At 31.4% G+C, this 16,199-nt stretch overlaps 2 protein-coding genes across 4 annotated transcripts in view; one reads left to right on the top strand and one right to left on the bottom strand.

The window, feature by feature from the left end:
• The window catches only part of Picot (putative inorganic phosphate cotransporter protein picot), a 55,087-nt gene extending 43,714 nt beyond the window's left edge, over positions 1 to 11,373 (top strand). For 2 of the 3 annotated variants that reach the window (XM_075310309.1, XM_075310310.1), the window contains 6 exons: positions 7,380 to 7,558; positions 9,215 to 9,304; positions 9,370 to 9,843; positions 9,923 to 10,205; positions 10,283 to 10,524; positions 10,600 to 11,373. In XM_075310309.1, the coding sequence (XP_075166424.1) occupies positions 7,380 to 7,558; positions 9,215 to 9,304; positions 9,370 to 9,843; positions 9,923 to 10,205; positions 10,283 to 10,524; positions 10,600 to 10,824 (1,493 nt within the window). In that variant the 3' untranslated portion in view covers positions 10,825 to 11,373. Of the gene's footprint in view, positions 1 to 3,490; positions 3,978 to 7,379; positions 7,559 to 9,214; positions 9,305 to 9,369; positions 9,844 to 9,922; positions 10,206 to 10,282; positions 10,525 to 10,599 lie in introns of those variants that run through there. The other variant, XM_075310308.1, reaches the window with a different exon arrangement.
• Positions 11,374 to 12,376: 1,003 nt separating this feature from the next.
• LOC142238617 (chromatin-remodeling complex ATPase chain Iswi-like) lies at positions 12,377 to 15,376 on the bottom strand. The gene is made up of 4 exons (XM_075310307.1): positions 15,159 to 15,376; positions 14,412 to 14,611; positions 14,106 to 14,354; positions 12,377 to 14,045 (listed from the first exon to the last, which is right to left on the bottom strand). The coding sequence occupies exons 1-4, from the start codon at positions 15,210 to 15,212 to the stop codon at positions 12,653 to 12,655; spliced, it is 1,896 nt and encodes a 631-aa protein (XP_075166422.1). The 5' UTR covers positions 15,213 to 15,376; the 3' UTR covers positions 12,377 to 12,652.
• Positions 15,377 to 16,199: the final 823 nt, after the last annotated feature.

Consider the following 16,199-nt stretch of genomic DNA (forward strand, 5'->3'; position numbering starts at 1 on the left):
GAGCCATAGTTTATATTTATACAAGTACATTCAATTATAGCGAAATTATAAAATATTTAGAAATAGAAGAGAAAAAAAATAAAGAAACACTGTACATCAATTTTATAGTCAATTTAAATTTGACTTTATATGTCCACATCATAGAAAACCAACAAAAAAATCATTTCCGTTTCGCCAATATGTCTGAAATAGCCCAATGGCAATATTGCAATATTTTGCCTATAGGAAAAATCACAAAATCAAAAGATTTTGGGAAAATTTTTATAATTAATTGACAGAGCACATGATTTAATTTGGCACCTGAAGGTTAAGGCTAACACACGCCCAGTAAATTTTTTCCTATCGATATTTTTTGAAAAATTTATAGAATACAAATATATTTAAAATGCATTTCCTAGCAATATTGGCCATATAGGAAGATTTCTATTTTTTTTTTTTTATTTTAGAGGAATTCATTATTTTGATTAAAATCAAATATAATAAAAATAATAACAACAACAAAAAGAGGTCATTATAAAAATAGACTAATTCGAACTAAAAAACTTGAAGAAAAAATTACGTTTCCATCAACTTCCTAAATCATAAAAATTACGTGTAAGCCCATTACCGACCGACACCAAGTCACGAGATCATTATTTTCGATTTTCATTCTATCTTATATTGTATTTGAGCTAAACATTTATTTTTAGTGAACTTTGAAATGAAAGTCCATTAACATCAGTTGATTCCTCATTTTTTGGTAAAGAATCTACGCACACAGAAGCTAATGGGTTTTACTAGTACTTTGTATAGTCATTGGATTTAATAGACATAGGTGGGCAGCGAGGCGGTAAGCATATGGTGCACATTTCGCTAATATCACTACACAAATGTGGGTAAACATTTTCGATTTTGGCAAAGAAAAAAAGAAATAATTGTTGTATGAGATGATCATAGCGATGTGATGTAGTATTAAAAACAAATATTATTTATTACCATCAAATTTTTCCCTAGATACAAATTACTTATTAAAGAAATTTAAAAGAATTTTGAATCACTTGGCTTAGAAATAACCAGAAACAAATATATTACACCATTGCTTATCTTATTTCAAGAGCGACATACTCGTATGTCGAAAAAAAATCCATAATAATTCACACTATGCTCAAAATCTCTCTATTTGCGAGATTTGCAAAAGTGAAATTTCAGCTGTCGAAAAGAATAATTTCAAATTTTGGCAGGTTTTTAATCTTTGACTCATATTATTGATCCATTGGTTCAAAGTGGCGTATGATTGTTCAGATATTATTAATAGTAACCACCATACGCCACCCTATACTATTGAGTTCACTATGACGTATGTTAAAGAATTGTAAATGTCAATCATACGCCCCATGGTTTATGGTGTTCATGGAAACAAATGTGTTGGTAGAATTCTGCTAAACTATTGTAAAAGTACCAAATCCAAACGAAATCTATCACAAGTTTCAAATAACATAAATTTTCGAGTGTAAAAATTTTAAGAAGCATATATTGAATAGAGGTGTGCGCGTGACACGAAATTCTCGTGACACACGTGAATCACGTGAGTCGTGAACAAAATCCAAAGCAACTCTCGTGAATGGGACTAAAATAAATATGTCGTGCGTGAGAAATAAAATCGGTTCGTAAATGTGCCTGAATAAAATTTCTGCAAAATCATGCTCACGAAAAAATTTAATTCATACTCATATGTTAACTGAAATTAATTTACCTCTCGAACTATATTATATTTTTTTAATTTTGTTACCTCTGCTGATCTGAAAATGTCGTGAGTCTCGTGAATTTGTCGTGGATAACGTGAATTGTCGTGAATCGTGCGTGACCGTGAGTCTTTAAAAGTAGTTCGTGCGTGAGCGTGCGTAAGTACTGGTTTTCATTTCGTGAATGTGCGTGAGTGGGATTTGCTTGCACACGAATCGTGCGTGAGCGTGCGTTAATAAACATTTTGCTTCGTGAATGTGAGTGAAATTTCAGTAACGAGCTCACCTCTAATATTGAAGATTGTCACAGACACGAAAAAAGTCCATCATTACAGTGATAGATTAGGCTAGGTTAAGTGGCAGCCCGATGTATCAGGGTCACTTAGACTATTCAGTCCATTGTGATACCACAATGACGAACTTCTCTCTTACTGAGTGCTGCCCGATTCCATGTTAAGCTCAATTACAAGGGACCTCCTTTTTATAGCCGAGTCCGAACGGCGTTCCACATTGCAGTGAAACCACTTAGAGAAGCTTTGAAATACTCAGAAATGTCACCAGCATTACTGAGTTGGGATAATCCACCGCTGAAAAACTTTTTGGTGTTCGGTCGAAACAGGAAACGAACCCACAGACTTGTGTATGCAAGGCGGGCATGCTAACCATTGCACCACGGTGGCTCCATTACAATGATGACAATATTAGATAATAAAAAATATTATTATTGTTTTATTAGTTTTCATTTGATGTATAAAATGTAATAAAAATAAAAAAAAAAATTAAATTAAAATTAATTAAATGATTTATCAAGCTCCAGGCCTCTAAATAAATCTTTTTTATTATATATTGATAAAGTTCGAATAAATATATAATAAAAAAAGAGTTATTTACTTTTTATTTGCTTGATAAATCATTTAATTTTAATTTAATTATTTTTTTATTACATTTCCTATATCACAATTAAATATGAAGATATTAAATCGTTCACTTTTTTCGGTGTACCGTTCATACAATGAACTTTGCACAAAATCACTTGTGTATTAAAATATAATGGAATTCTTAAGAGTCAAAGTCTCCCTTAGTACGGTCCATATGAAATCATTTTCAAAATCAGAGTGGCAATGATAAAGATAAATAACAGTTTTCTCCAGATACTTATCTCACCCTAGAGCCCAGGCAAAAGCTTTAGTGTAAAAACAACAAAACCTACAAAGAGGAAAACAAAGCAACAACCCTTCCCAAGAACCTCTTACAAAAACAATGAGCGTAAGTAAAGAACTACATACAGAGAGGGAGAGAGACACATAACACACACACTCACCGATCTAGACAGGGGTTTTACACACATACATATACAAAATATGCAAAAAACGATAAAAAATGCCATAACAGATATACCGTCGATCTGTTGGACGTAAGAAGCGCGCCAAATACAAACGAAATTATATAGGACGAACAACAATGCATTTTGCTTAGGTATCTTTTTTGAAAATTGTTTTGGTGAGAAAAGTGATCAAGTGAACAAAAAAAACAGACATAAAACCATTTCCGTAGTAGTACTCAATTTACAACGAATACCATCAACCAACTTATAAACCGGGTCCAACAAAAACTGCTTGCTGCAAAATGAAACCCTCACTTTTCAAAAGAGAAAAGCATATAGTGGAATAGAAGACAGGAGGAGACAGCGCTAAGCAATAGAATATAGGAAAATACTCGAAATCAGCATTTATGAAATTCTTGCGCACTAAATGAAATCAGTTGACTTTAAACCGCTTAACGGGATAGTGATAGTGTAAAAAGTCAAAACCCATACAAAATAAAATATTTTGTAAAAAAATTTATACACATAATACATTAATGAAATGTTGAAAAATTCGAAAAATTCTCGGTAGAACATGAAATGGTTTAAACGTGTGCGTAAAAAGTGTTAAACCTACTTTGACACAAGCAAAAGAAAAAAATTAAAAAAAAAAACGTAGTGTTTTGAAAACGCCCTTATATCCTAAAGTGATCACCTGCCAAGAAAATCTTTTGTAATCAACAAATAAATATTATTTAAGTGTTTATATTTTAAACATAAGTTAAGCATAACGCAATCAGATAACAATATTCCCTTGAGGAAATTAAAATAAAAAAACCTAACAAAAATGACTGTACCACGTCAACAATCACAGAATCGTGAACGTAACGGTCACGTCCTTGTGTGGGATCAAAACAGTTTTAATGAGATCTTTGAGGAAACCAAACCGAAAAGTAGGTGTCAATTTTTATGATTTAATTTAATTAAAACAGAAAAATATGCATATTTTTCATACTCTTAATTTTGCATAATTAGTTGGTGTTAGTTTTCATTACACGTGCTTTGTACAAACTAATAACCGTTGCATAGGAAGAATTGACCAAGTCCAATTGTGAATAGGATATAGTGAAACCACTCAGAAGTGGACATCGGCATTAGTCAAAAAATTTTGTACATATTTAGGAAGTAATAGAGGTTAATTTTAACGTCTCAGGAAACTTGTCTACTTTAGAGAGGTAGATTTGAATGTGTGCCTAAGTATGAAAGGTTTCACTGTATATGAAAAAATTAAGCCATTTATTTAAGAAATAAAATATGTACTTTTTTTTTAAATTGATGTAAAAATTAATTTAACCAATTAATGTTTTTCTATTTAAAGTGAAAAAAAGTTTGGAATTTAATAAAGGAATTTAATAAAATTCTAAAAATATATGAAATTTGTTCCCCCAGGCCATTATGTCAGTTTAAATAGCATCCAAACACAGAAAAAAATGATTTGAAATTGCTTCAATAACGGAAATGATAATATCAATTAGTAGTTATTGAAATCTGAAATGCATCAATTAGTTTTGGACGTTTACTGTGTACTAACTGTTACATTTTATTATTTGCGCAAACGTTTTTTTATATGGCTCTCCAAAAAAAAATTTGGTTTTGAAAATTAATATGATCGTTCTGAATAGATCCCATTGACTTTTAGTACGAATGTATTAAAATGACTTAGTACATTTTTGACATATATTTAATGCATTCTAATTTAATTGTTAATTTTTCATTCATTTTCTTTTGAACTTTTCTATATATTTTTTGTTGGGCAATACAGTCACATGCTTAATGAAAGAATAGAATAAATAGACGCGATCGCCGAGATACGTAAAAATAAGATTCAATTGAATTTAAACGAAAGTGATCGATAATCATACGGAGGCTATGCAATTGAGGGGTCATTGAATTCATGCTAGCGGGAAACCTGGGGTAGTATCAAAATCATTTTTTTATAAACCAGATAGATATATCGAATGATCATGCCAATTAGTAACTTTAATTATCATTTTTATTATTCTATATATATATATACAAATTACTCATTTCCTCTGAACATCTCAAAGGGGACAAAGGAAACGTATCTTACATCAATAAATGAAGACCTATAACATTTCTGATAAGGAACCTACCTTTTTATGCAAGTGGACATACCAACGAATACCCCACGTTCCATATAATTGTCAAATGATCCTTGAGATCAAAATTTGTACGAAAAAGTATCCGAGTACGGACTCTTCGTAAATGCAATGGACAACTTTATTTAGTACACTTCCAAAGTTAGCAAGTTGAAGCTTACAAATTAACTTTCTTATTTTTAAATTATTATGTATCAAAATATTATCCCCATAAAGGCGAAATGCTATTCTATTTCTCTATAAGAAAAGCTTGTGTTTTGTTACACATTGACGTCTTTACTTTCGTTTTGATAAATTGTTATTTAAAATTACAGTCAAGTATACTACACAAGCGTTTTATATGATATTTGCTGAGTTACACAATTATTTATCAATTTCATAGTAAAATAAAAACAAAAGTGACAATTTTTCAAGTGGAAAAAATTGCCCTGAAGTGTTATGAGTTCAGTTTATAATAAAACGCAAAAGATTATTTTGAGTTAATTGTGCAATATTTGTATATAGGGCAATTTTTGTTAATGGCAAATATATATGCTTATTCAACATTTCTGTTTTTTTGTTATTGTTTTGAATGACAAGGAGTTTTTTTTTTTTAATTTCAAAACAAATTCAATTCAATTAAATGAATGGACAGAAACCAAAAATTTGCTTTAAAAACCTTAACACTCTAAAGTTGGTAAAATTGTTGTTAGTTTTTATCGCACATTCGCATAGGGTTAGAAATTTTAATGGTTTTTTTTCTAACTTATGGTATTGTGAATTGTTTTGCCACATTTTCAAAAAAATATATATGAAATAATTCATTAACCGATTGTTTTTAAAATATCCCCAGTTAAATTAAAAAAATAAAAACGAAATGTTAGAAAATTAATCTTTGTAGCTGTCCAATGCCTTTCACCAATATATTTTTTTATTCTAAAAACAATTCACAATAAACTGTTATTGTGAATCAACATTATATAGTAACATTTTGAAAACACTGTTCTTAATTGCTAACACTGCCCACTAGTTTAGAAATTATTTCTTTCTGACAAATTTTTGCAGTCAAGCCGATTTTTTTCTTAGTGTATACACTTTGCTATCGTCCATATTACATGCAATTTTTATGGAAAATTTTCTTATAAGACAATAAATTTGTTAAATTCATAACCAGCAGTGCCAGTGAGTTTTTGTTTAATTTTTTTTTCACAATTTATTACCACACTACTTTTTTATCTAAATGTTTATGAAATATTAACCATAATAAAAGATACGCAAACAATGTATTTGTTTTGTTAAACAAGTGTTAATATTCTATGAATGAAATTCCAGCTAAGTACCAACAAATGATATGGATGAATACATAGTCATACTTCTTAATCACCAGGGGGGGAATGGAATCAAAACCCATGACTTTGGAGTATTAAAATCTGATTATAGAGGCTTATTGCAGAATATGTTATGAGAATTTTGTTTAAGAAATTGTAATTATAACAATTTAGTGAGGATATTACACACAGAAAAATTTGTTATTAAAAATAGTAAAAAAATGTGCCAAAACATTAAATTAAATTAAAGTACTAGAAATATGTTCATAGGAGCCACCGTGGTGCAATCGTTAGCATGCCCGCCTTGCATACACAGGATCGTGGATTCGAACCCAGTTTCGACCAAACACCAAAAAGTTTTTCAGCGGTGGATTATCCCACCTCAGTAATGCTGGTGACATTTCTGAGTGTTTCAAAGCTTCTCTAAGTAGTTTCACTGCAATGTGGAACGCCGTTCGGACTCGGCTATCAAAAGGAGGTCCTTTGTCATTGAGTTCAACATAGAATCGGGCAGCACTCAATGATAAGAGAGAAGTTCACCACTGTGGTATCACAATGAACTGATTAGTCTAAGTGAACCTGAAATATCGGGCTGCCACTATACCTAACCTTCATACTGGCTATTTATTTTTCGTTTTTGACAAAGGAAGTATAAATTTTGTAACTTAAAGTGCTAGTAGTAGCAATGCTTTTGAATCAGCTTGCACAGCAAAGCAATGTGTTTTATGTTTCGAGACTTTTTAAAATTTCCAGCAGACATATCTTACTAAAAAAAAATATTCAATACAATTTTCTTCTGAGTTCATTGTAAATTTTTTTGTATAAGTCACCAATTTTATAATTTTATTCTATTTTCATTTTATTTCAGGTTTTTTCCAAACTCGCTTCTTTGTCACATTCATGCTTTTCTTGGGCATGGCCAATGCTTATGTTATGCGAACGAATATGTCAGTCGCTATTGTGGCTATGGTCAATCATACGGCTATCAATGATGGGCACGATGACGTTATGGACGATGAGTGTCCGGACAGCAACTACACAGAAGTGGTGAGTTTTAATAGCATATAGCAAATATTTTTTTGGTAATAAGCAACATTTGAGGAAAGTTAGAATTCATACTGTTTTCAAAGAATAAAAGTTACTGAAAAACAACATCAAAATAGCTGTTGAAATAGCCACCATGAAAAGGGATATAACAGTCTCGAAAACTTAAATCGAAAAAGTTCGTTAACTAATGTAACACAAACGGAGCTTCAAGAAAATGGGGGCAGTGTTGCCAGTATAATTTTGGCTCTTGTCCCCAAAAATCCCCATTTTAAATTTAAATTCCTCACAAAAATCCCCAATACATTTTTTTGAAAAAAAAAACTTTTTTAAGTAGTAAAATTGTGTGGAAATTGTAGTTTTTTATATTGTTTTGTAGATTTGTAGAAGTTTTGACGTTTTGGTAGATTTTTCAAAGAGGTACTTCATTTTCTACAGACATAAACTTCTCGACAAAATTTTCTATATCGAAATAAAATTTTGAGAAAATGTTCTATACATATTTAGGAACGAAAATTTACTTTTAAATGTTCAAGTAGTAAAATTGGGTGGTCGACACGTTGTAAAATTTGGTAGAATTCTACCAGAAATTGTAGATTTTTCGCTTGAGAAATAAAATTTTAACAAAATTTTCTATAGAAATAAAATTTTGACAAAATTTTCTATAGATATAAAATTTTGACATTTTCTATAGATATAAAATTTTGACAAAATTTTCTATAGAAATAAAATTTTGGCAAAATTGTCAATAGAAATAAAATTTTGATAAAATTTTCTATAGAAATAAATTTTTGACCAAATTTTCTATAGAAATAAAATTTTGACAAAATTTTCTATAGAAATAAAATTTTGACAAAATTTTCTATAGATATAAAATTTTGACAAAATTTTCTATAGACATAAAATTTTGACAAAACTTTCTATAGAAATAAATTGTTGACCAAATTTTCTATACAAATAATTTTGACAAAATTTTCTATAGAAATAAATTGAAATTGACGAATTTTTCTATAGAAATAAATTGAAATTGACACAATTTTCTATAGAAATAAAATTTTGACAAAATTTTCTATAAAAATAAAATTTTGGCAAAATTGTCTTTAGAAATAGAATTTTGACCAAATTTCCTATAGATATAAAATTTTGTTAAAAAAGATTAAAACGATTTCTCGAAAAAAAAATCCCCACAAAAATCCTCAAATTTATGGAAATTCCCCACCAAATACTCATGTCCCCAACTCAGAAATTTCGTCCCCATTCACGAAAAATATCCCCAAATTCGGGGGGAAATACCCAATACTGGCAACACTGAATTGGAGTTAGCGAAATATTCTTAACTATCAAAGATATTCGCTATTTAATATAGAAAATTGTTAAATAAATTTTAATTTAAATATTTAAGGGTGTAAGGTAGATTTTGTTTAAATAGATTTAGGGTCTGGTACCACCAATATTATAGTACACCTACCATTAACAATCTTTAATTATAAAAGTAAATTCTGATTTGAGGTACTTGAGCAGACAAGATCTGTCTTAAAGTAGTAAGCTGACTTTTTGAGTTTTTTTAGAATTTTTATGCAATTTTCAGTAGAAAACTAGAATGAAATGGAAGTAAAAATGTGAAAAAAATATTTTTTATACAATATTCTATATTTACAGGATCACGGTCAAGATGGTGAATTTGCCTGGAATTCTGCTTTACAAGGTTACATTCTATCGTCTTTCTTCTATGGCTATGTCATAACACAGGTATATTTTCATATTGCCACATTTACTCACAATCTAATACACATTTTGTCCCACCTGCCTTTTAGATTCCCTTTGGCATGTTGGCCAAAAAATATGGTGCTTTGAATTTCCTTGGCTATGGCATGCTTGTTAATTCGGTATTTGCCTTCCTTGTTCCTGTTGCTGCTCGCGAAGGTGGTGTCTGGGGTTTATGCATTGTCCGTTTCATTCAAGGTCTTGGTGAGGGTCCCATAGTACCCTGTACCCATGCATTGTTGGCCAAATGGATACCTCCCAATGAACGATCACGTATGGGTGCTGCCGTTTATGCTGGAGCTCAATTTGGTACAATTATATCAATGCCCTTATCGGGTCTATTGGCTGAATATGGTTTTGATGGAGGCTGGCCCTCAATTTTCTATGTATTCGGCGCTGTGGGTACAATTTGGTCAATTGCCTTTATAATTTGGGTTTACGAAGATCCCTCATCACATCCCAGAATTGATGAACGTGAGAAGAAATATATCAACACATCATTGTGGGGTGCCACTGAAATCAAGGTACATATTTAAAAATTGCGAGCTCTTCATAAAATTATTAGAGATTAATTCTTAAAATTTGTTGCATTCTTTCTTACAGAGTCCTCCAATTCCCTTCAAGTCCATCTTCAAATGTCTACCTTTCTATGCAATTCTTTTCGCTCACATGGGTCATAATTACGGTTATGAGACCTTGATGACCGAATTACCAACATATATGAAACAGGTCTTGAGATTTTCTTTAAAATCGAATGGTTTGCTGTCTTCGTTGCCTTATTTGGCCATGTGGATATTTTCCATGAGTATTTCCATTGTGGCTGATTGGATGATCTCTTCCAAACGTTTCAATCATACACAAACCCGAAAAGTAATGAATTCCATTGGTAAGTAGATCAACGAATATGATTGTATGGATTGTAAATGATTTCAATCGATTTATTTACGCTACTTCCTTCAACAGGTCAATATGGTCCTGGTTTGGCCCTTATTGCGGCTTCTTACACTGGATGTGATCGTGTTCTTACATTGGCCATTCTCACAATTGGTGTGGGTTTGAATGGTGGTATCTATTCGGGTTTCAAAATCAATCATTTGGATTTGACACCACGTTTTGCCGGATTCCTAATGGCAATTACAAATTGTTCAGCAAATTTGGCTGGTCTTTTGGCCCCCATTGCCGCTGGCAATTTAATTAACAATCAGGTATTGCCATATTGGAAATATATGATGAAATTTCCAAACCCCTTATATAATACTCTTTGTTTTTATTTCCCACAGCCAACAATTGCCCAATGGCAAAAAGTATTCTTCATAGCAGCCTTTATTTACATAATTGCGGGTACATTCTTCAATATCTTCGGTTCTGGTGAACGCCAATATTGGGATAATCCCGATAATGATGTTAAGGACCCCAATGCTTTGGAATCACAGACACAAGAACCCAGCAATCAGAATGGCAATGATGCCCGGAGACGGATATCAGCCATTAGCGGAAGTCAATAGTTAATAATTAAAATAAAATAAAACTGCAACAAAAGGCTAAGAACATATTTTCTAGTTAATATACGAGTTTAAGTCAACAAGAAGAAAAAAACAATATAACTAAAGAAAATTACTATTTAGATATTGAACAAATTAAGAAAGAATTGAGAGAAGTTAAGAAGCGAACAGAGAAAATAAAAGACAAAGATAAATCAGGAGAAATGAAACGAGAAATGTGAGAAAACTATTAGTAGATGTTAAACATAACCATTATTATAATATACTATTGTTTGTAAAGTATGTAACTATTTATAAATTTTAAAACAAATCTTTAATTATATGTATATGAAAAATATTTTAGTTATTAGTTGAATTCAAGCTCATACAAATATTTCTTATTTAAATCCACACACACACACACATCCTCCCGCCAGCCACTCCTTTATTTCCTTTCTTTTCCACCAATAATGTACCATGAACTGAACTACTAGAACAAATGAAAAGAAAAACCCACCAGTATATGAAGAAATTTTATTTTAAAATAAAAAGATAACCAAAACTTATAAAAAACATCCGAAAATTTCTGAAATAATTTAAAAAAATCAAACAGTACCTCAAATAATAGCATCAATTCTATTTTCTAATAGTTTTTGTTTTGTACTATGTAAATAATTTTGTTAAAAAAGAAGAAAAATTACATTTATATTACCAATCATTTGCAATATTTTGCCTACCATGTAGTGAATGTGATGATATATTTTTTTTAGTATAAAATTCTGTTATTAAAACAAGCACAATATTTGATTATTTAAATGAACACAAATAATTATTACCATTTATTTTGAATCGTTTCTCTTGCACTTTTTTAATTATGATTTTTACATTGGCTTTATTTTACGGAAGAGACTTGATTGTTATTTGTTTAGTTATAATTTTTTTTATATATGCATTGTGCTGGTATTAAAAGAAAAAAATTTAAAGTCTCATAAAAAAAACGAAAATACCAAATAAAATTTTAAATTAATCAACACTCAAAAAAAAGAGAAAAATCTATGTATTTTTGATACAAAATTGTTAAAGATATGTTCTGTCAAAGAGCACAAAATGTTGGCTTTGGTAACTTAGGGTGAGGTTACATTGTACAAATATTTGAAAGAATTCATCGGCACCATCCTAACAGCAAACATATCTACCCCAATGTGGCCATCAACATAATGTTACTAGAGCTCAAACGTAGTGGAATTTTGTTTTGCCAAAGACGAAGCCCAAGCAGACTTTTTGTTTTATACTACTTTTACAGAGATTTTATGACATTCAGCATTCCGATATTCAGTCGAGTATATGTGAATCTGATCCAAGGACGCTATTAAGCTTGCAACTTTTTACCGTTTCCCATGTAGTAATCTCATGAATCATATTTAGACCAGTCTGATCTAAATTCTCCACCAGTCTTGGGAGGTGTAGTACCTCAAGTGTCTTAGCTCATGGAGAGAAGAGGCTGTTTGGCCGGTACCTCTCACCTCTTCAATCGGATGTATAATAAATAAACAATTCCCGAATTAAAACATTTGCATTTCATACTGAAAACGTAGGAAAGATCTTTTATTGATGTATCAACACTTATATGAAAACGTTTTAACTTAAACTTAATTCTTATCTGTATTTGGGACACAAATATGTCCTACAAACAAACAAACAAAAATGAATTCAATACTAATGCTACTAAAACGAAAAACACAAAACTTAAAAAAAAAAACAAAATGTCTTCATATATCAAAAAACAAATACTGATTTGGCAAACTTCTTGGGCTTAGTTCGTATACTTAAAAACTATATCAATTTCTTTTTTTTAAGTTTTTGCTTTCTCATCGTTTTCTTCATCATCTAAGTAAGCCGCTTCCAATATGGCATCAACATCTTTGTCGGTAATGCTAAAGTCATTTATATTATCTGTATTATTTTCGCTATATTGAATGGCATTAAGCAATATATCCTTGGTCAATTGAAGATCAGTGCGACCATGCTGAATCACGGTTTTATCCAGTTTCAACTTTTTCTCGTTTATCTCGTATATTTTTTCTTCAACAGAGTTTTCTGTAATGAAACGAAAAACTCTTACTCGTTTCGTTTGTCCTATGCGATGGGCACGATCCATTGCTTGGAGGTCCATTTGAGGATTGAAATCGGAATCATATATTATTACAACATCGGCTGATGTCAAATTAATGCCCTGCAAAGCTCGTGTGGTCAGTAAGAAAAGAAATTTCTTTGAATTTTTGGCGTTATATTCCTCAATCATTCGCTCACGGTTTTCGTGGCGCGTGCTACCATCTAAACGACAATATTCAATGGAACGCCATTCACAATAATCCTCCAAAATATCCAACATTCGTGTCATTTGGGAGAACAACAACACCCTAGAACCCCGTGCCTTTAACTTTGGCAATAATTTGTCAAGAACCATCATTTTTCCTGAATTGTTAACCAAATGCATGCCAGTTGTGAAGGGTGGACCAGGTTCGGCACCTTCAAAGAGATATGGATGGGCAGCACATTTACGCAAATGCATAAATTTATTAATCAAACGCATTTTTGTTACATTTCCTTTTTCGTTGGTATATTCAACGTCTCTCTGAAATATTTTCTTGTGCCATTCTTTTTGCATTTTGGTAAGACCCACTTTTATTTTCGTTTCCTTTTTGGGTAGTAAACTTTTTTCAACGTCTATCTTTAAGCGCCTTAGCAAAAATGGTTTAAGCACCAGGTGCAGTCTCTCAACTAACGAATCATCGTTCAGACAGGCGTCGCTGTTGAACCATTCATCAAAATCCTCCGAAGAATTAAAAATATCAGGTAGCATAAAATTTAATAGAGCCCATAGTTCATGAAGATTATTTTGTAAGGGGGTGCCAGTAAGTAAAAGACGATGTTTTGATCTGAATTCTCTAACGTACATGGCAAATTTCGACTTTTCATTCTTCAAACGATGCGCCTCATCCACCACCATGTATTCCCAATCGATTCTCTTTATTACCTGTTTTTCGACCAGACACATCTCATACGACGTTACACATACATCCCATTCGCCAGTTGAAAAAACATCTCGTTTGAATGCCTTACGACTTTCTTTTTCTCCAATGAGGGAAACAGCTCTTAATGTTGGGCACCATTTCTTCAATTCCTTCATCCAATTCTGAATAGTTGATTTGGGTGAAATAATAATATGTGGACCGGATTTCTTTCTAAAATGTTAACATAGTGTAATCGCAACTATCGTTTTATTTTTCTTTGGAAAAACTTACAGATGATGTTTTTGGTAGCCTAGAATCGAAACGGTTTGTAAAGTTTTACCCAAACCCATCTCATCGGCCAAAATGCCATTAATATTATTTTCATAGAGAAATATCATCCAATTCAGACCCTGAATTTGATAATCTCGCATTACGCCATTTTTTATGTAATCAGGAGACGAGTCGAAACGAAACACATTGTTATTTTCAATATCATCGGAAACAATATTACTCCGTGCCTTGGATCTACCAAGACTTTTTCTGTACATAAAAAATGTTTAGATTGATTAAATACATATGTAGGAGAATTTAACATACCTTTGGTCCGTTTGAGACGGTATATTGTTGTTATTAATCATGAAACTTGTCAGTTTCTCCGTTTGTTTTAGCAAATCATTAAAACGCTTGCTGCGGTCTTCATTATCTTCAATATAGTTTTCTGAAAATCGTGGTTTTTTGGCCTTAGAGGAAAATCTATCCTCTGTGGACATTTTACGTTTGGGTGCAACGCTTATTTGCTGTAAGAATTTAGTAGGGTTTTTAATAGTCAAGGATGTTAGTTTTGGGATATTCTTTCAAGACATTCTAAATTATAATTGATACTTTCACTACATTCATACTTTCTATCATAAATTTCCAGAATCTGCACCGCGAAGCCCCTTTTCTTAAATCTATCATCTAACTGGCTTAATCAACGCATTTGTGCTTTCATTATCATTTATATGATTCTCCATCCATAGCAAAAATGTCCTTTTTCAAGATATAAATAGTAGTAATAGGTTTAATATATACAATTTATATTTCCTTCGTACGTCACACCCAATATGTTTAACGCCCAGTGGAGCATTTTTTGAGTAGTAATGCCCGCAATTTTAGTTCTCACCATCTTTTAATTTAACATGGACAATCGATGTTTTTGAGCGAAAATTCGATCACTTTACTTTTATTTATTAAATTTGGCATTGATCAGTATGGATATATTAAACTTGCATATTATTAACGTTCATTTAAAATTTGGTACAGATCTTAGATATAGCTTTTACATACATAATGCTCTTAACTTACCTCATTTTCCTTGTTAGCTTCAGTCCCATAATTCTCTCCTCGTCTTCGCTTCATTTCAATTATTAATGTCTTTTCAAATGTACTTTCACTAATGTCCTTTCCTTTGAATGAGGATAATTTTTGCGGGCTTTTTCGAGACACACACACACACCAGATGTCAATGTGAGAGCAAAGTGTGTTTACACGAAGAAAGTGCAACTCTGAATTGTTTGCATATGATTTCGTTTCACATACAATAGGGATGTTCGTATGGAAATTTCAAATAATTCAATATTAGGGCTGTTACCGGTTATTTTTTTTTTAATTCCCAATTTTTTAAATTTGTGTCTTTATAGCATTATTTATTAATAAATTGAAGTTTTTATCCGTTGCAAACGGCCCTTAGATTTCATACCGGACAAATTGAGTTAATAAACATTTATGGTACACCTTGAGTAAGAATTTATTATATTTATTATTTTTTATGTCTTTACTCACGGACGTAAGTAAAATATCGGTAAAAGTGTTATTGATCCCATAAACAAGCTGCAATATCGATTATGTCTTCGAGCATAACTTATAGTGTGGCCAATATTTGGCTGCATAAATTTATAGTCTGAACGGCGCAAAAACAGCGGATTTTCCTATATAAATTCAGCTAGTTTGGGAGTCCTAGTCGAACGAAAGCATTTGTTTCAGATATGATAAATTGGCTGTAAGTGTTCATTAAGTATGATAGCAATTTGAAATTGCTTTTTAATTTACTCTTATGTTCTTTTATTAATAAAATTAAATTAAAATAAATTGGTTTAATACTACGTTCGCACTATACACCAAATCTCGCTATTTAGAACCAAAATTTCTTTACAAATCTCAAGTGTTCGGACTGGCAAAATAACGAGATTTCGTAGATTTGAGGATTTATATGCACACGCACACACACATTCATTTACATGGAAAATTGGGGCAGGGTTGCAAAAAGTGCATTTTTAGTACTAAAACCACAGTTGTACAAGACATTATAGGGGATTTTGAAAGTGGTTTTGTTGAAATACTCTACGA

Source organism: Haematobia irritans, chromosome 5 (assembly GCF_050003625.1).
Source record: "Haematobia irritans isolate KBUSLIRL chromosome 5, ASM5000362v1, whole genome shotgun sequence".
Lineage (NCBI taxonomy): Eukaryota > Metazoa > Arthropoda > Insecta > Diptera > Muscidae > Haematobia > Haematobia irritans.

Excerpts from the sequence above, each read along its gene's own strand:
- LOC142238617 (XM_075310307.1), bottom strand. The coding sequence starts at position 15,212 with ATGAAGCGAAGACGAGGAGAGAATTATGGGACTGAAGCTAACAAGGAA. Across the intron at positions 14,612-15,158 it reads AAGCTAACAAGGAAAATGAG|CAAATAAGCGTTGCACCCAA; the intron begins GTAAGTTAAGAG and ends AAATTCTTACAG. Across the intron at positions 14,046-14,105 it reads GGCTACCAAAAACATCATCT|AAAGAAATCCGGTCCACATA; the intron begins GTAAGTTTTTCC and ends TTAACATTTTAG.